Source organism: Eleutherodactylus coqui, chromosome 1 (genome assembly GCF_035609145.1).
Source record: "Eleutherodactylus coqui strain aEleCoq1 chromosome 1, aEleCoq1.hap1, whole genome shotgun sequence".
In the NCBI taxonomy this organism is placed as follows: Eukaryota; Metazoa; Chordata; class Amphibia; order Anura; family Eleutherodactylidae; genus Eleutherodactylus; species Eleutherodactylus coqui.
In genome coordinates this window covers 268,304,305-268,325,702 of record NC_089837.1, presented here as the reverse complement: position 1 = coordinate 268,325,702, position 21,398 = coordinate 268,304,305, and the positions used below count along the sequence as shown (strand labels likewise).

At 46.4% G+C, this 21,398-nt stretch overlaps 1 protein-coding gene across 1 annotated transcript in view; it reads left to right on the top strand.

Annotated features, from left to right (window-relative positions):
- The window catches only part of LOC136633167 (myosin-binding protein H-like), a 379,268-nt gene that overhangs the window by 344,890 nt on the left and 12,980 nt on the right, over positions 1-21,398 (top strand). Inside the window, exon 8 of the mRNA XM_066608696.1 lies at positions 21,183-21,319. Coding sequence (XP_066464793.1) covers positions 21,183-21,319 — 137 coding nt within the window. The remainder of the gene's footprint in view (positions 1-21,182; positions 21,320-21,398) is intronic.

The following is a 21,398-nucleotide window of genomic DNA, read 5'->3' as shown; positions in this document are numbered from 1 at the left end:
CCTTTTTTTTCTTGCATTTGTTGCTACAGGAATGTTACAGGGGTCTGCCCATACTTCTGCTACAGAAATGTTACAGGGCTCTGCCTATACTTTTGCTACAGAAATGTTACTGTCGTCCGCCTATACTTTTACTTGAGGAATGTTACAGGGGCCTGCCTATTCTTCTGCTACAGAAATGTTACTGGGGTCTGCCTATACCTTTACTACAGGAATGTTACAGGGGTCTGCCTATACTTCTGCTACAGAAATGTTACTGGGGTCTGCCTATACTTTTACTACAGAAATTTTACTGGGTCCATCTATATTTTTACTACAGATGTGTTACTTGGGTCTGCCTATACCTTTGCTACAGGAATGTTACAGGGGTCTGCCTATACTTCTGCTACAGAAATGTTACTGGGGTCTGCCTATACGTTTGCTACAGAAATGTTACTGGGGTCTGCCTATACCTTTGGTACAGAAATGTTACTGGGGTCTGCCTATACTTTTTGCTACAGAAATGTTACTGTCGTCCGCCTATACTTTTACTACAGGAATGTTACAGGGGTCTGCCTATACTTCTGCTACAGAAATGTTACTGGGGTCTGCCTATAACTTTGCTACAGGAATGTTACAGGGGTCTGCCTATACTTTTACTACAGAAATGTTACTGGGGTCTGCCTATACCTTTGGTACAGGAATGTTACAGGGGTCTGCCTATACTTCTGCTACAGAAATGTTACTGGGGTCCGCCTATACCTTTACTACAGGAATGTTACAGGGGTCTGCCTATTCTTCTGCTACAGAAATGTTACTGGGGTCTGCCTATACGTTTGCTACAGAAATGTTACTGGGGTCTGCCTATACGTTTGCTACAGAAATGTTACTGGGGTCTGCCTATACCTTTGCTACAGAAATGTTACAGGGGTCTGCCTATACCTTTGTTACCAGAATATTATAGGGGTCTGCCTATACGTTTGCTACAGAAATGTTACAGGGCTCTGCCTATACTTTTGCTACAGAACTGTTACTGGGTCCGCCAATACTTTTACTACAGAAATGTTACAGGGGTCTGCCTATTCTTCTGCTACAAAAATGTTTCTGGGGTCCGTCTATACTTTTACTGCAGGAATGTTATTTAGGTCTGTCTATACCTTTGCTACAGAAATGTTACAGGGGTCTGCTTATATCTTTGCTACAGAAATGTTACTGGGGTCTGCCTATACCTTTGCTACAGAAATGTTACTGGGGTCTGCCTATACCTTTGCTACAGAAATGTTACTGGGGTCTGCCTATACCTTTGCTACAGGAATATTACAGGGGTCTGCCTATACTTTTGCTACAGAAATGTTACAGGGCTCTGCCTATACTTTTGCTACAGAAATGTAACTGGGTCCGCCTATACTTTTACAACAGAAATGTTACACGGGTTGTCTATTCTTTTACTACAGAAATGTTACTTGGGTCTCCCAGGCCTCACAGAGGAAACTGAGGGCGCTGAGCAGACACCTTCAAAAATTAAATGTAATAGACTCCTGGCGACACCTCTACCCAACCTCTCAAGACTTCACCTATTATTCCACAGTGCATTCTTCTTATCAGAGGTTGGACTACCTCTGCGTCTCTTCCAGGCTCCTGTCCTCCCTAAAGAGTGCCACCATTGAGCCCATGACGATCTCTGATCACGCTCCCTTACATATTAATATCCGATCTTTCCAAGAAGGCCCGAAAGAGTGGAGATGGCGCCTCAACGATTCATTATTAGATACACCAGAAAACCAAACACTAATAGCGGAGTCGCTCCAAGAATATTTCCAGCTTAACAACAACGGCGAAACAAGTACCCCGATAGTGTGGGAAGCCCATAAAGCGTTTATAAGAGACCGCCTTATCGACTTAGGGACAAGAACCAAAAAACAGCAACAAAAAGAAATCGATGAGAAACGCACACAGATAGCGGCCCTCGAACAAGTTGCTAAAAGCACCCAAAATAAAGATAACTTAGAAAAATTAACAGATCTGCGACGAGAGCTACGAAATTCCCTTGAGTCGAGATTTAATAAGAAACACCTCTACTTAAAACATACGCTCTACGCGCATGGAAATAGAGGGAGTAAATTTGTGACAGCCTTAATAAAAAAAAAACGCAGCAGAAATCACAAATTCAATAAAAACCCAAACAGGGGATGTGGCGTCCTCATCAACGGGAATTGCGGGGGAGTTCCACCAATTTTATTCGTCACTCTACGACTTACAGGGACAAAACCCCAACACAGACCCACAGCAAGCTAAAGTACAAATTAATGCATTCCTAGACTCAGTACACTTACCCAAACTGGGAATAGAGGGCGCTCAATCCCTTCTGACCCCAATAACCCAACAGGAAATTGAAGATACAATAGATTCCTGTGCACAGGGAAAAAGCCCCGGCCCAGACGGCCTCACCTTGACTTACTTTAAAACGTTTAAATCAATTCTAATCCCGCAGTAAACAAGCCTATTCAACGCACTACTACAGGGGGAACCCCTACCTAAACAGGCATTAGAAGCTCAGATTACGTTAATATATAAAGAAGGCAAGGACCCCCAAGAGTGTAGTAGCTACAGGCCGATACCTCTAATTAATTTAGATTTGAAATTATGGGCCAAGCTGCTATCCAAATGTCTGGAAGACTACATACCCTCGCTAATTAATAGCGAACAAGCAGGCTTTGTGAAGGGAAGGGAAGGCCGCGATAATTGCTACCGTCTACTACACGCGATAAGATATGCACGGACTCAGAATATCCCAATGGTCATCGCTAGCACTGACGCTGAAAAAGCGTTTGATAGGGTTAGCTGGATATACATGGCAGCGGTGCTGGAAAAGTTCGGCCTCCCTGAACCCTTCATCAGAGCCATATTTTCCCTATACTCCAATCCATATGCCAGAATAAAGACCAATGAAATACTATCAGCACCAGTAGATATACATAATGGGACTCGACAGGGGTGCCCACTAGCCCCTTCTCTCTTTATCTTAACCCTCGAACCTCTTCTACAGAGTATTAGACAAGACCCACATATACATGGCTTAAAGTGTGGCCAAAACACCCTTTCGACCGCAGCATTCGCAGATGATATAGCAATAGTCATCACCGAGCCAGAAAAAAGTCTGCCCAATTTGATCACACAATTAAAAGATTTTGGGAAAATATCAAACTTTAAAATCAACTTCTCCAAGTCCACCATCTTAAATATTTCAGTACCAGAATTGACCTACCACAATTTAAAATCTCGCTCCCCCTTCACATGGTCAAACTCGGCAATCGATTATCTTGGCATTAAACTAACCAAAAAAACCGAAGACCTCTACAACATATAACTTTAAGCCTCTCATATCACACATAAAAAGCAAGTTATCCACCTTTGACTTCCCTTTTTTATCGTGGTTCGGTAGAAAAAACATTATAAAATCATATGTTTTACCAATAATCTTGTATAAAATATGCATGATCCCGATTTCCCTACCTAGAACCTTCTTTGAAAGCATAAGGAGAGCTTTCTCCAGCTATGTTTGGAGACAGAGGAGACCGCACTTAGCATATAGTCTGATGGTAAAGCGACGATCGGAAGGAGGAATTGACTTACCCTCTGTAAGGGAATACCATAGGGCAACCCAGTTAAGCTACTGGATGGAGCTGGCTTACCCTACGAAAGATTGTCTGCTATTTAACCTTTCAGAGAAATCACACGGCCCATCTTTAACCCCTTCATGACATGGCCTATTTTGGCGTTGAGGACCAAGCGATTTTTTGGTATTTTTCCATCTCCATTTTTCAAAAGCCATAACTTTTTTATTTTTCCGTGGACGCGGCCGTATAAGGGCTTGTTTTTTGCGTGGCGAACTGTAGTTTTTATCGATGCCAATTTTGGGTACATAGACTATATTGTAAATTTTTTTTTTTTTTTTTAATGATAGCAGAGAGAGAAAACGCATCAATTCTGCCATAGATTTTTTTATTATTTTTTTACACCGTTAATCATGCAGCATAAATGAGACTTTCCATTTTTTCTGCAGACCGGTACGGTTACAACGATACCAAAATTCTAACATTTTTTTTAGGTTTTCCCACTTTTCTGCAATAAAAACCCTTTTTTTTGGAAATCTTTTTTCTATTCTAAATTGCTGCATTTAAAGTCACGTAACTTTTTTATTTTTTGATGTACAGAGCTCTATGAGGGCTTATTTTTTGCGAGACGAGCTGTAGATTTTATTGGTACCATTTTGGTGTACATACGACTTTTTTGATCACTTTTATTGCGTTTTTAGTGAGGCAAAATGCTAAAAATGAGCATTTTGCCTCAGTTTTTTAGCTTTTTTTTTAGCGTTTTTTTTGGTGCACAGTCAAAAGCATGTGCAACTTATTGTACGCATCGTTACGGACGCGACAATACCAAATATGTGGGGTTTTATTTTTTTTTTACCTTTTTTTATGCTAATCTGAGAAAAAGCATAAAAAAGGGGTTTTTTACTCTTTTTTTTACCTTTTTTTTAATTCATTTTTTAAATCTTTCTTTTTTTTACACTGTTTGTGTCCCTCTGAGGGACTTTAATCACTGCCCTGATGATCGCTGTCATAAGGCATGGCAGAGCTACTGCTCTCCCATGCCTTATCGCTCATACAGCGATCTCAGGCATAGGCAATAGAGGACGCCAGTGTCTGGCGTCTTGTTGCCATGGTGACAGGCCGGGCTCTCGCGATGACATCGCGAGTTCCGGCCGGAGACACAGAGGGAGCCGCGCTCCCGCTGTGAACTCTTTCCCTGCCGCGATCTACTTAGATCGCGGCAGGGAAGGGGTTAACAGTGGCGGGCGCATCTCCGATGTCCCCCCGCTGCTGCAGCGAGACGCCGGCTGTGACTGACAGCCGGCTCCCGCTGCGGGATAGCGCTGGATCATATGTGATCCCGCGCTATCTCCAGGACGTAAGTTTACGCCCTGTTGCGGGAAGTACCCCGCTCCCAGGACATAAACTTACGCCCTGCAGCGGGAATGGGTTAATGGAGGACTTATGGTACCCCACGAAATCCAAATATAAAACAACAAACTTTAACCCCCTCCTTAGGGGCCCCTGCGAGGCCTGGGACGACCTTAGGGAGTCCCTAGCCCCTACACCCTCCCCGCTCTCCCCACTGAGAGCCTTACATAAGTTGATAGGGGTCCCCCCAGACCCTGCAACGGAGAGCCTTTGGAAAAGCTTTTCCGCAAGGAAGGTGGAGGAGATACAACTTCAAGCTCACAAAAAACCTGAAGAGATCCTCCAGAACCTACTTCCCAATCACAAATTCTCCTACCTACAGACAGCCCACATAATCAGCTCTATAGGGAAATTCCTGAATACTTACAAATCTACAAGACCCAAAACCCCCTTCGAAAAGATCCTGAGTGAAGGGTCCACTGTACCAAGAAAAATTTCTAATTTAAGGAGAAAGTTCATCTCCCCAGCCACAGCTACCAAGACTGCATTCTTAGCATCATGGGAAAAGGAACTAAATATATCACTCTCCCCAGCGGAAGTAAAACTTATATTAAACACGGCATTTGGCCTTTCCCCATGTGTACTAATGCAAGAATGCCACTATAAGCTCTTGGTACGGTGTTGTAAAACCCCCCAATGGTTAGCCGCCTATAAACTAACCACCCAAGACAAATGCTGGAGGTGCAATCAGGGAGTGGGCTCATACCTCCATATATGGTGGGAATGCCCCCTTATTATCCCATTCTGGAAGGGAGTAGAAAAAATGCTAAAAGGCATATCTCCAAACTTAAAACTCAGTGCTGATCTGATCTTTCTCTGGAGACCCTCTGCAGCTTTCCATCCTATGAGGAACAAACTAGTTGCCCTAGCCATTGATGCAGCAAAGGCTCTGATCCCCCTATTGTGGCTAAAGGAATTTCCCCCATCACTGAATCAGTGGAGGGAAAAAGTAGACCTAATCTGCAACATAGAAGAACTAGCAAGCTGGGGAAGAGGAAAACAGGATGAATTTATCCAGAGATGGAGCCCGTGGAAGGCCCTGGTGTGAAGGGATTGATGAGGGTCATATGAAGATGGTTTGTGCTGTACCTTCTCAGAGGACCCCCCCCCCTCCCTGACAGATTACCACATACACATAAAGATGAACTAGCATAAGCAAACAAACTAAAATACACCTATAGAGAGATATGAAGTATAGAAGAGACGATCTGATTGCCAAACTAAGATTGCTTACAGCAAGCACCGAGAGTCCCATGGAACAGACAAACGAGCAAAAAACTCGGATGCCAAGCACCTCACTCCTCCCACACCCCTTACCCTCTCCTATCTACCCCTCCCCCGCGGTCCCCTCCACTCCCACGTACCCCCCCCCCCCCCCCACTGTCTTGTCTAACAGTCTAATATGCACCAAGAACTATATACGAGAGACATTAGAATACCCGGCGTAAGGGTAAAAGTTGGTGCTAAACATTATGTTTATTTACAGTTGTTATTTGTTACGGCTGCCATACAGCTCCTAGCCCAATGGGACTAGGCTTCAAACTGATTCTTATATATGCCAAGTTACATGTATGTTTATACAATGCAACAAAAAATCTAATAAAACTGATTTTCAAAAAAAAATAAATGTTACTTGGGTCTGCCTATACCTTTGCTACAGGAATGTTACTGGGGTCTGCCTATACCTTTGCTACAGAAATGTTACTGGGGTCTGCCTATATTTTTGCTACAGGAATGTTACAGGGTTCTGCCTATTCTTCTGCTACAGAAATGTTACTGGGGTCTGCCTTCACCTTTGCTACAGAAATGTTACTGGCGTCTGCCTATACCTTTGCTACCGAAATGTTACTGGGGTCTGCCTATACCTTTGCTACAGGAATGTTACAGGGGTCTGCCTATACTTCTGCTACAGAAATGTTACAGGGGTCTGCCTATAATTTTACTACAGAAATGTTACTGGGGTCTGCCTATACTTCTGCTACAGACCTATTACAGGGGTCTGTCTATACCCTTGCTACAGGAATGTTACAGGGGTCTGCCTTTACTTTTACTACAGAAATGTAACTGGGGTCTGTCTATACTTTTACTACAGGAATGTTACTTGGGTCAGCCTATACCTTTGCTACAGAAATGTTACTGGGGTCCGCCTATAGCTTTGCTACAGAAATGTTACTGGGGTCTGCCTATATCTTTGCTACAGAAATGTTATTGGGGTCTGCCTATACCTTTGCTACAGAAATGTTACTGGGGTCTGCCTATACCTTTGCTACAGAAATGTTACTGGGGTCTGCCTATACCTTTGCTACAGAAATGTTACTGGGGTCTGCCTATATTTTTGCTACAGGAATGTTACAGGGGTCTGCCTATACTTCTGCTACAGAAATGTTACAGGGTTCTGCCTATTCTTCTGCTACAGAAATGTTACAGGGTTCTGCCTATTCTTCTGCTACAGAAATGTTACTGGGGTCTGCCTTCACCTTTGCTACAGAAATGTTACTGGCGTCTGCCTATACCTTTGCTACCGAAATGTTACTGGGGTCTGCCTATACCTTTGCTACAGGAATGTTACAGGGGTCTGCCTGTACTTCTGCTACAGAAATGTTACAGGGGTCTGCCTATAATTTTACTACAGAAATGTTACTGGGGTCTGCCTATACTTCTGCTACAGACCTATTACAGGGGTCTGTCTATACCCTTGCTACAGGAATGTTACAGGGGTCTGCCTTTACTTTTACTACAGAAATGTAACTGGGGTCTGTCTATACTTTTACTACAGGAATGTTACTTGGGTCTGCCTATACCTTTGCTACAGAAATGTTACTGGGGTCCGCCTATAGCTTTGCTACAGAAATGTTACTGGGGTCTGCCTATATCTTTGCTACAGAAATGTTATTGGGGTCTGCCTATACCTTTGCTACAGGAATGTTACTGGGGTCTGCCTATACTATGGGTGCACAAAGACTTCCCATCGCGGTGTTTTACCTATCTGGCACAAATACACTGACTGACTAGGGCAGAAATGTGGGCTGAGGCCAAGGTCCTTGGCGGGGTGAAACTCTCCCATGTTTGTGCACTCTAATTTCTTCCTGTGTAATACCATCTTTGTGCACTGACAGCATAGGTGAGCCCAAGGAACTCAAAGACTTTCCCTTGTGGTGTTTAGCTATCTGTGTGGGGACACATGGATTTCCAATTGGTCCTCGGCGGAGTGAAAGTCTGCCATGTTTGGGCACTGTAATTGCTTCATGTTTAATACTTCCCTTGGGTTCCTTTGGCTCGCCTATGCTGTGGGTGCACAAAGACTTTCCATAGCGGTGTTTTACCTGTCTGCCACAAATACACTGACTGACTTGGGTAGGTTGCAGATGGCTTTCCCCTTTGTTGATTGAACTATCTGACACCTACACAGAATGAATTGTGTGGGGACACATGGATTTCCCATTGCTATGTAACTCAGGGCACCTTGGGACCTTTTCATACCGATATACTATCAGTAAGAACCCTAATGGTTTGAAATTCGTGATTATCGAGATATCCTTTCTTTTAAAACCCCAAAAGTCATGTCACAATTTTAAAAAAACATCCTGAAATGTCACCTTTTTTATTTGTGGATTTTGAATTTATATCCAAAGTAAATATATTTGACTTAGAACTTAGTCACCTGAAGTGCAATTTTAACCCATTAAAGACATAAGAGTTAGTAAATCATATTCCTTTTTGTGTTCCAGCAGTCATAACTGTTTTATTTCTTCATCAGTGTAGCTGTACAGTATTTTGTGGATCGAGTTCTAGTTTTTATAGAATCCGTAAGATGAGAAAAAGTTGCCCGCGCTCTCAGGACCCGAACCCCCGGATCAAGCTGCAAACATCACTCGCTTCAACGTTTTATTAATGCAATCTCTGCATACTCAGTGCTGTTAAGTGCAACGCGTTTCGTCGTAACCTACGACTTTATCAAGCACAAACAGCATAAAATTACATATTTTCGCTAAAAACAACTCACATTTAAGTAGTGGCATCCTCTACGTCCCGGTATGGTGGGAGTAACCAGTCCAGGCGTCCCCACAAAGCGGAGCGCAGCGGGAGGGGCGGGCGTCCGCGCGGCGTCTCCATGCGTGATGACGTCATGACGTCAGACGTACTCGGGGTGGAGCTATGTCCTCCATTTCCTATTCGTTCTATGGCCTGTCGATCATAGCGCATAAGTCTCGGGAACCCTGGCTATGCATTAGCACTGGGCGCCGTACCTAGCTCCTCCTCATGTGACGTGGATGTATAAGTCACATGTGGGGCTCCTATGTTTACGCCGTCTCCTAGGTGACTCCGGGGACATGATGTCACCTAGTTTAACAGTGTTTCCTGGTTATATGTGCCGTACCCATTGTACACGTATAGCGCTATTATGGACATGCTGTTCCCAACTGTTATTTCTTACGGTGTTTATTAGATTGCTGTTATAACTCTAATGGTCCTTAGTGGGCAGTAACCCTTTGTAAACCACTATGTGGGTTATTTAAAATAACACAGAAGCCCAGCAGCCATACGGACGAACCAGGGGGTTTTATATGCTAACGAGGAAGTGGAGGTGTTGGTGAGGCCTCTATCCAGGGGCATTCACCAAACACCGGGTGAGTTAATCTCAATACCTTCTTTCTTAATTATAGCACTCCCAGGAGAGTGTTATATCTATTTCTGTTTAACTCCTGGCCTACATCTATAGCGCTTCCCTGGCGTGCATTTGTCTAGTTTTTATAGAAACCAATTTTGGGTACATATAATGTATTGAATAAGTTTTTTTTCTGCAGTGCAATGTGAAATAAAAGTTATTTCACCATTGTTTTTTGCGATTTATTTTTATGATGTTTACAGTGCAGTATACGCATGTTACCTTTATTCTTTAGGTGAGTAAGATCATGACTAGAGATGAGCGAACGTACTCGTCCGAGCTTGATATTCGTGCGAATATTAGGGTGTTCGGGATGCTCGTTACTCGTAACGAGTACCACGCGGTGTTCTGGTTACTTTCAGTTTCCTCTCTGAGACGTTAGCGCGCTTTTCTGGCCAATTGAAAGACAGGGAAGGCATTACAACTTCCCCCTGTGACGTTCAAGCCCTATACCACCCCCCTGCTGTGAGGGGCTGGGGCGATCAGATGTCACCCGAGTATAAAAGTCGGCCCCTCCCGCGGCTCGGCTCAGATGCCGTGTGAGTTAGTGAGGGAAAGTGCTGTTCTATTGGAGTTGCTGTAGGGAGAGTGTTTGTAGTGAGTGTAGGCTTCAAGAACCCCAACGGTCCTTCTTAGGGCCACATCTACGTGTGTGCAGGCTGCTGTTAGCAGTGGAAAATTTATTTATTTTTTTCTCAAAATCGGCAGTGCAGAGCATTGCACCCGGTATTAGGGACAGAAGTGGTGCTTAGGCAGGGAGAGTGTTAGGAGTGAGTGTAGCCTTCAAGAACCTCAACGGTCCTTTCTAGGGCCAAATTTAACCATGTGCAGTACTGTGCTGGCTGCTGTTAGCAGTGTTGCATTTTTTTTTTTTCTAAAAATCGTCTGTGCAGAGCATTGCACCCTCCATTGATACTACAGGGACAGAATTGTGTAGGCAGGGCCACAACACAGTTATTGTTCATTGAATATCCGCAGTGGGGCCTTCCCTTTGCAAAAAAGCGAAAAAATTATATTTGGCCTGCCTGTGTCAGTCGTAAGGTCTCCGTGTACGTGTGTGCTGCGTGGAGAACGTACAAAAATCAAACGCAACCAGCTACGGTTTACTGCAGGCTTGCGCCATTGTCTTTCCTGACTGGCAAATACCTGCTCTGCCAGAGTTAATAACTCTGCTACACTAAAGTTGTGTGATACTTTTTCAGGGCCACACCACAGTTATTAAACGTATTGTTCATTGAATATACGCAGTGGGGCCTTCCCTTTGCAAAAAAGCGAAAAAATTATATTTGGCCTGCCTGTGTCAGTCCTAAGGTCTCCGTGTACGTGTGTGCTGCGTGGAGAACGTACAAAAATCAAACGCAACCAGCTACGGTTTACTGCAGGCTTGCGCCATTGTCTTTCCTGACTGGCAAATACCTGCTCTGCCAGAGTTAATAACTCTGCTACACTAAAGTTGTGTGACACTTTTTCAGGGCCACACCACAGTTATTAAACGTATTGTTCATTGAATATACGCAGTGGGGCCTTCCCTTTGCAAAAAAGCGAAAAAATTATATTTGGCCTGCCTGTGTCAGTCCTAAGGTCTCCGTGTACGTGTGTGCTGCGTGGAGAACGTACAAAAATCAGACGCAACCAGCTACGGTTTACTGCAGGCTTGCGCCATTGTCTTTCCTGACTGGCAAATACCTGCTCTGCCAGAGTTAATAACTCTGCTACACTAAAGTTGTGTGACACTTTTTCAGGGCCACACCACAGTTATTAAACGTATTGTTCATTGAATATCCGCAGTGGGGCCTTCCCTTTGCAAAAAAGCGAAAAAATTATATTTGGCCTGCCTGTGTCAGTCCTAAGGACTCCGTGTACGTGTGTGCTGCGTGGAGAACGTACAAGAATCAAACGCAACCAGCTACGGTTTACTGCAGGCTTGCGCCATTGTCTTTCCTGGCTGGCAAATACCTGCTCTGCCAGAGTTAATAACTCTGCTACACTAAAGTTGTGTGACACTTTTTCAGGGCCACACCACAGTTATTAAACGTATTGTTCATTGAATATACGCAGTGGGGCCTTCCCTTTGCAAAAAAGCGAAAAAATTATATTTGGCCTGCCTGTGTCAGTCCTAAGGTCTCCGTGTACGTGTGTGCTGCGTGGAGAACGTACAAAAATCAAACGCAACCAGCTACGGTTTACTGCAGGCTTGCGCCATTGTCTTTCCTGACTGGCAAATACCTGCTCTGCCAGAGTTAATAACTCTGCTACACTAAAGTTGTGTGACACTTTTTCAGGGCCACACCACAGTTATTAAACGTATTGTTCATTGAATATACGCAGTGGGGCCTTCCCTTTGCAAAAAAGCGAAAAAATTATATTTGGCCTGCCTGTGTCAGTCCTAAGGTCTCCGTGTACGTGTGTGCTGCGTGGAGAACGTACAAAAATCAGACGCAACCAGCTACGGTTTACTGCAGGCTTGCGCCATTGTCTTTCCTGACTGGCAAATACCTGCTCTGCCAGAGTTAATAACTCTGCTACACTAAAGTTGTGTGACACTTTTTCAGGGCCACACCACAGTTATTAAACGTATTGTTCATTGAATATCCGCAGTGGGGCCTTCCCTTTGCAAAAAAGCGAAAAAATTATATTTGGCCTGCCTGTGTCAGTCCTAAGGTCTCCGTGTACGTGTGTGCTGCGTGGAGAACATACAAAAATCAAACGCAACCAACTACGGTTTACTGCAGGCTTGCGCCATTGTCTTTCCTGACTGGCAAATACCTGCTCTGCCAGAGTTAATAACTCTGCTACACTAAAGTTGTGTGACACTTTTTCAGGGCCACATCACAGTTATTAAACGTATTGTTCATTGAATATACGCAGTGGGGCCTTCCCTTTGCAAAAAAGCGAAAAAATTATATTTGGCCTGCAGGCTTGCGCCAATTTATTTCCTGCCTGGGAAATCAAATCACTGGTAATACAGCATGCTGAGGGGTAGGGGTAGGCCTAGAGGACGTGGACGCGGCCGAGGAAGCGGAGGGCCAAGTGAGGGTGTGGGCACAGGCCGAGCTCCTGATCCAGGTGTGTCGCAGCCGACTGCTGCGCGATTAGGAGAGAGGCACGTTTCTGGCGTCCCCACATTCATCGCCCAATTAATGGGTCCACGCGGGAGACCTTTATTAGAAAATGAGCAGTGTGAGCAGGTCCTATCCTGGATGGCAGAAAGTGCTTCGAGCAAGCTATCATCCACCCAGAGTTCTGCGCCGTCCAGTGCTGCAAATCCGAATCCTCTGTCTGCTGCTCCTCCTTCCTCCCAGCCTCCTCACTCCACTACAATGACACATGCTCAGGAGCGGGAACACTCCCAGGAACTTTTCTCGGGCCCCTGCTCAGATTGGGCAGCAGTAGTTCCTCTACCACCAGAGGAGTTTATCGTCACTGATGCCCAACCATTGGAAAGTTCCCGGGGTCCGGGGGATGAGGCTGGGGACTTCCGGCAACTGTCTCAAGACCTTTCAGTGGGTGAGGAGGACGATGACGATGAGACACAGTTGTCTTGCAGTGAGGTAGTAGTAAGGGCAGTAAGTCCGAGGGAGCAGCGCACAGAGGATTCGGAGGAAGAGCAGCAGGACGATGAGGTGACTGACCCCACCTGGTGTGCAACGCCTACACAGGACAGGTCTTCAGAGGGGGAGGCACGGGCAGCAGCAGGGCAGGTTGCAAGAGGCAGTGCGGTGGCCAGGGGTAGAGGCAGGGCCAGACCGAATATTCCACCAAGTGTTTCCCAAAGCGCCCCCTCGCGCCATGCCACCCTGCAGAGGCCGAGGTGCTCTACGGTGTGGCAGTTTTTCACAGAGACGCCTGACGACCGACGAACAGTGGTGTGCAACCTTTGTCGCGCCAAGATCAGCCGGGGAGCCACCACCAATAGCCTGACCACCACCAGCATGCGCAGACATATGATGGCCAAGCACCCCACAAGGTGGGACGAAGGCCGTTCACCGCCTCCGGTTTGCACCGCTGCCTCTCCCCCTGTGCCCCAACCTGCCACTGAGATCCAACCCCCCTCTCAGGACACAGGCACGACCGTCTCATGGCCTGCACCCACACCCTCACCTCCGCTGTCCTCGGCCCAATTCAACAATGTCTCGCACCGCACCGTCCAGCCGTCGCTAGCGCAAGTCTTTGAGCGGAAGCGCAAGTACGCCGCCACGCACCCGCACGCTCAATCGTTAACCGTCCACATAGCCAAATTTATCAGCCTTGAGATGCTGCCGTATAGGGTTGTAGAAACGGAGTCCTTCAAAGCTATGATGGCGGCGGCAGCCCCGTGCTACTCAGTTCCCAGTCGCCACTACTTTTCCCGATGTGCCGTCCCAGCCCTGCACGATCACGTCTCCCGCAACATTGTACGCGCCCTCACCAATGCGGTTAGTGGCAAGGTCCACTTAACTACGGACACGTGGACAAGCACAGGCGGGCAGGGCCACTACATCTCCCTGACGGCACATTGGGTGAATTTAGTGGAGGCTGGGACAGAGTCAGAGCCTGGGACCGCTCACGTCCTACCCACCCCCAGAATTGCGGGCCCCAGCTCGGTGGTGGTATGTTCGGCGGTGTATGCTTCTTCCACTAAAGCACCCTCCTCCTCCTCCTCCTCCTCAACCTCTGTCTCGCAATCTAGATGTGTCAGCAGCAGCAGGACGTCGCCAGCAGTCGGTGTCGCGCGGCGTGGCAGCACAGCGGTGGGCAAGCGTCAGCAGGCCGTGCTGAAACTACTCAGCTTAGGAGATAGGAGGCCCACGGCCCACGAACTGCTGCAGGGTCTGACAGAGCAGACCGACCGTTGGCTTGCGCCGCTGAGCCTCCAACCGGGCATGGTCGTGTGTGACAACGGCCGTAACCTGGTGGCGGCTCTGCAGCTCGGCAGCCTCACGCACGTGCCATGCCTGGCCCACGTCTTTAATTTGGTGGTTCCGCGCTTTCTGAAAAGCTACCCATGCTTGTCAGACCTGCTCGTAAAGGTGCGCCGGTTCTGCGCACATTTCCGCAAGTCCCACACGGACGCTGCCACCCTGCGCACCCTGCAACATCGCTTTAATCTGCCAGTGCACCGACTGCTGTGCGACGTGCCCACACGGTGGAACTCTACGCTCCACATGTTGGCTAGGCTCTATGAGCAGCGTAGAGCTATAGTGGAATACCAACTCCAACATGGGCGGCGCAGTGGGAGTCAGCCTCCTCAATTCTTTTCAGAAGAGTGGGCCTGGTTGGCAGACATCTGCCAGGTCCTTCGAAACTTTGAGCAGTCTACCCAGGTGGTGAGCGGCAATGCTGCAATCATTAGCGTCACCATTCCTCTGCTATGCATCTTGAGAACTTCCCTGCAAACCATAAAGGCAGCCGCTTTGCGCTCGGAAACAGAGCCGGGGGAAGACAGTATGTCGCTGGATAGTCAGAGCACCCTCCTGTCTATATCTCAGCGCGTTCAGGAGGAGGAGGAGGAGCATGAGGAGGATGAGGAGGAGGGGGAAGAGACAGCTTGGCCCACTGCTGACGGTACCCATGCTGCTTGCCTGTCATCATTTCAGCGTGTATGGCCTGAGGAGGAGGAGAAGGAGGAGGAGGAGGAGGAGGATCCTGAAAGTGATCTTCCTAGTGCGGACAGCCATGTGTTGCGTACAGGTACCCTGGCACACATGGCTGACTTCATGTTAGGATGCCTTTCTCGTGACCCTCGCATTCAACGCATTCTGGCCACTACGGATTACTGGGTGTACACACTGCTCGACCCACGCTATAAGGAGAACCTTCCCACTCTCATTCCCGAAGAGGAAAGGGGTTCGAGAGTGTTGCTATACCACAGGACCCTGGCGGACAAGCTGATGGTAAAATTCCCATCCGACAGCGGTAGTGGCAGAAGGCGCAGTTCCGAGGGCCAGGTAGCAGGGGAGGTGCGTAGATCGAGCAGCATGTACAGCCCAGGCAGTGCAACAGTCTTTAAGGGCCTGGCCAGCTTTATGGCTCCCCAGCAAGACTGTGTCACCGCTCCCCAGTCAAGGCTGAGTCGGCGGGAGCACTGTAAAAGGATGGTGAGGGAGTACGTAGCCGATCGCACGACCATCCTCGGTGACGCCTCTGCCCCCTACAACTACTGGGTGTCGAAGCTGGACACGTGGCCTGAACTAGCGCTGTATGCCCTGGAGGTGCTTGCTTGTCCTGCGGCTAGCGTCTTGTCGGAGAGGGTGTTTAGTGCGGCTGGGGGAATCATCACAGATAAGCGTACCCGCCTGTCAACCGACAGTGCCGACAGGCTAACACTCATCAAGATGAACAAAGCCTGGATTTCCCCAGACTTCTCTTCTCCACCAGCGGACAGCAGCGATACGTAAGCAATACGTAGGCTGCACCCACGGATGGAAGCTACGTTCTCTCTCACCATCCAAAACGGGGACATTTCTGCTTCATCAATCTGTGTCTAATATTCCTCCTCCTCCTCCTCCTACTCCTCCTCCTGAAACCTCACGTAATCACGCTGAACGGGCAATTTTTCTTAGGGCCACAAGGCTCACTCATAATTTTTCTAAACAATTTTTACATGTTTCAATGCTCTTAAAAGCGTTGAAACTTTAACTTGAACCAATTTTTCCTTAAACTGGGCTGCCTCCAGGCCTAGTTACCACTTAAGCCACATTAACCAAAGCGATTAATGGGTTTCACCTGCCCTCTTGGTTGGCCATGGCCAATTTTTTTGATGTACATTAGTACTGTTGATTCAGCAATTTTTGTGGGCCCTCGCCTACAGTGTAATCAAATGAATTTTTAGCCCACCTGCATTACAGCTGACGTTACATCCGCTGTGTTGGGCAATGCAATGGGATATTTTTGTGTACCGCCGGTGGGTTCCAGGGAGCCACCCATGCTGTAGGTGCACACGGAGTTTAACCTACATGTGTCCACTTGTAAAGAACCCCAGTCAGACTGGGGCATGCAGTGTGGGCCGAAGCCCACCTGCATTAAGCACAACATTACTACCTCAGCTGTGTTGGGCAATGCAATGGGATATTTCTATGTACCGCCGGTGGCTTCCTGGCACCCACCCATGCTGTGGGTCCACAGGGAATTATAAATGCATCTGTTTCCACTTGTAAAGAACCCCAGTCAGACTGGGGCATGCAGTGTGGGCCGAAGCCCACCTGCATTAAGCACAACATTACTACCTCAGCTGTGTTGGGCAATGCAATGGGATATTTCTATGTACCGCCGGTGGCTTCCTGGCACCCACCCATGCTGTGGGTCCACAGGGAATTATAAATGCATCTGTTTCCACTTGTAAAGAACCCCAGTCAGACTGGGGCATGCAGTGTGGGCCGAAGCCCACCTGCATTAAGCACAACATTACTACCTCAGCTGTGTTGGGCAATGCAATGGGATATTTCTATGTACCGCCGGTGGCTTCCTGGCACCCACCCATGCTGTGGGTCCACAGGGAATTATAAATGCATCTGTTTCCACTTGTAAAGAACCCCAGTCAGACTGGGGCATGCAGTGTGGGCCGAAGCCCACCTGCATTAAGCACAACATTACTACCTCAGCTGTGTTGGGCAATGCAATGGGATATTTCTATGTACCGCCGGTGGCTTCCTGGCACCCACCCATGCTGTGGGTCCACAGGGAATTATAAATGCATCTGTTTCCACTTGTAAAGAACCCCAGTCTGACTGGGGCATGCAGTGTGGGCCGAAGCCCACCTGCATTAAGCACGACATTACTACCTCAGCTGTGTTGGGCAATGCAATGGGATATTTTTGTGTATCGCCGGTGGGTTCCAGGGAGCCACCCATGCTGTCGGTCGACAGGGACTTCACAATAGGGAGTTGTACCTGCCTGTGTCTATGAATTAAAAAGCCCGGTCTGACTGGGGCATGCAGAGACACCTTGACAGAATGAATAGTGTGTGGCACATAGGTTCCCCATTGCTATGCCCACGTGTGCAGCTCCTGATGGCGGTGGCACAGGATTCTATTTCTCATTGCTTCTGTACAGCATTGTGGGCTATCACCCCGCCCCTTTTAAAGACAGTCGCTGCCTAGCCGTGCCAACCCTCTGCAGTGTGTGCCTGCGGTTCCTCGTCATGGCAGACGCACTTCTAAATAGACATGAGGGTGGTGTGGCATGAGGGCAGCTGAAGGCTGCGCAGGGACACTTTGGTGTGCGCTGTGGGGGGGAGGGGGGGCGGTTGGGCAGCATGTAACCCAGGAGAAGTGGCAGTGGAGTGTCATGCAGGCAGTGATTGTGCTTTGTTGGAGGTAGTGTGGTGCTTAGCAAAGGTATGCCATGCTAATGAGGGCTTTTCAGAAGTAAAAGTTTTTGGGAGGGGGGGGGCCCACTCTTGCCGCTATTGTGGCTTAATAGTGGGACCTGTGAACTTGAGATGCAGCCCAACACGTAGCCCCTCGCCTGCCCTATCCGTTGCTGTGTCGTTCCCATCACTTTCTTGAATTGCCCAGATTTTCACACATGAAAACCTTAGCGAGCATTGGCGAAATACAAAAATGCTCGGGTCGCCCATTGACTTCAATGGGGTTCGTTATTCGAAACGAACCCTCGAGCATCGCGAAAAGTTCGTTCCGAGTAACGAGCACCCGAGCATTTTGGTGCTCGCTCATCTCTAATCATGACAACACCAAATTTATACAGGTCTTATTATGTTTTACCACATTTACACAATATAAGCCTTTTTTTTGGACAAAAATGCTTTTTGTGTGATGCTACATTCCAAGCCCAGAGAATTTTTATTTTTCAGTCAACAGAGCTCTAGGAGAGCATGTTTTTTGTTGGAAAACTTGTAGTTTTTATTGCTACCATTTTGAGGCATATACAACTTTAATTTTTTTTTATTCCTGCTTTGGGGAAGAAAGATGATCAGAAAACTGCTACTTTGGCTTTTTTTTTTTTACAGAATTTACATATTATATTATATTTTTTTTGGAAAAACATTTAGATACCACAGTCCTGAATGTCTGCAGCATCTGCAGGGTTAAGCAGTATAGGAGGAGTCATTAGATAAGCAAGTCATTATCATTTCTCTCCTTTTCTGAGCAAAACCTGCTCTGCCTTGGCTGGTATCTCCCCCCCCCCCCCCCCCCCCCCCCCCCGCTTTGCACACAGTTACTGAAGCAGCGTCCTCTCGGTTCAGCGCCAGGCCACACTCATTTTTTTTTATTTCCTCAGGGCCACAGCATAACAACATGTAAAAAAAAATGAAAAGTTCTGAAAAAAAAGTGATTGCCCTGTATATCTCTTGAGATCTCTATATATGCTGTGACCACGTACACAAGACCTAGTAAAACAGCTAATTAAGAGCAATCCAATAAGAATTTTGCTGCTTTGCTCAGAACAAACTGGAGACACACAGAATACCTATGTAATGACCTTTACTAATGTGTACTGTGGCTATAGTGTTATAATTGAAAAGATGCCACGTGTGCCAAAATTTGGTGAATCGGGGTTGAGCATGATCACTAAACACTGGCTGATTGGTTGATGCTCATATAAAAAGGAAACTTTATTCTGCTTAGTGAGCTGAGCTGATGTAAGAGGGAAGATTGTGGAAGCTGGAGCCTGTGCTGCCTGAGATCGGTGAAGAGCAGGAACACCACAGCCCTGAGCCGATGGAGTGTGATGCCAACAATCGAAACTGCAGAAAGTAAGCTCAGGAAAGCACTATGTCCCAAAATTGAAGAGGACTAACTCTAGATAGTACAATGTGAGACATCCTGTGGAACGAACCAATTAAAGAGAGAATAGTTAGTAGGCCTGCTCCAGCATTCATAAATTATGTTACAGAGATTGGACCGTTAGAGACAATTTCTACCCGCTTGAGCTCTTTATTTCTCGACTGAGATAGTTTACTGGGGAAAAGTTGAAAGGCACCTGTGGGTTGTATACATCTTCACCTAAGGAGAGACTGTGTGTTAGGGTTCCATAATCTGTATTTCTGTTAGCTTGTATCAAACGTAGCAATGTACAGTATTATTGCTATTGCTCCAAAGGATATTACTGTGTTTAAATGTAAGGCTTAAAAAAGACATATGTCCATCCAGTTCAGTCTATTACCCCCCAAGTTGTTCACTTTTATTTCTGTATTTTCAAATAAATATTTTACATTTTGGTTACTCATCTGCTGCATTCTATCCTGAGCCTTGCGATGTAATACCCCGCCTTGTGACTCCTACAACATAAAGATAACTGTGCATAACATTTTCGGTAAATAAACCATCACAAGAGGCAGAGATTGGGTACACACTGACAGCAAATCTGAGAGCAGTGTTCCCTACAGCTAAGAAGACCTAACAACATGCACTGGATTTCATATCATGCAAGTGCGATATTTCTTGTAAAGTCCCATAAAAAATAATTGATGATTCTTGAGGCCTCGGTCACACAGACGTTTTTTGGTCCGATTTGCAGACGCGCTTGCGATCTGCAGATATATAGACCCAATGCATCGCAATGGGAGCGGGCACATGTCCGTTTTTTATGCGGATGTGCAATAAATTGTAGGACACAACGATTCGCAGAACGCGCCTATATGCATTCTGTGTAAATCGGTGTTCTATATATGCGCCGATCCCATTGAGAACATATACTAAAGATCGTTCTCCTCTGCCACAGCTGTGGCACAGCTGTGGCACAGCTGTGGCAGAGAACGATGTTTGCCCATTAAATTCAATGGAGCCGGCAATACAGCCGGCTCCATTGAAAGCAATGGGCTGCCGGCAAGCGCTGTATGAATTTTCGGGGAAGGGCTTAAAATATAAGCCCTTCCCTGAAAGCATCCTGAAAATGTGTAAAAAAAAAAAAAATGTATACTCACCTTTTTGCTGCAGCCGGAGTTCAGTTCTAAAATCCCAAAACAGATACCCAGGCTGTCAACTGAATGGAAGTATTCACAGCTATTGATGAAATTCACAGAAAGGGACTTCAACACGTTTCTGCTCATTCCTGTTTTCAAGAGCAAATGCAATAAAACCTACATATAACATTGATGCTGTTTTGTAATACTGTGCATTCTTTTTACGCTGATATCTAATATAAGAATATTGCTCTGTATGAAACAAACCTTTTAATAAATACAATTGTTAAACATAATAATGTGGAGCTCTCTTCTGGGTATCTTATTTTATTATTACATTGATTTTATGCCACACTTAAGCCTCCCTCACACAGGCTTTTCCCCTGCGATTATAATGCTTTCAGTGGAGCCTCTCAGACAGGCACTCGATTGTGGAGCTTTTCAGCAGAGTCTATTCTATTTTTCAAGCAGAATCTGCTCTATTTTTCAGCGTTTAGCGCACCTCATCAATGATGGGAGTGCTAAAATCCAGCGTCGGCCGCAACATCAAATACAAAAGTAAATGCCACAATCGCAAACTCAGCGCTTTGCCAAATGCCTGTGTGAGGGAGGCCTTAATGTGGCAAGTTACCTTAACTCATTAATTCTTATATTTATTTTTATATTTAAATAGAAAGTACTTACAAGCATCCTGAATATAAAGAGAGTGATTTGGCAGAAGCTCCAAAGTTTACTCAATCCCTCAACGATAGGACAACAACAAATGGATATACTACTAAACTGTTTTGTAGTGTACGTGGTAGTCCCAAGGTAAGAAATTCTGAATTACAGCACATAATATTATATATGCTGTAATAGCTTTAGTAATATTGAAATGCCACCAAAGAGT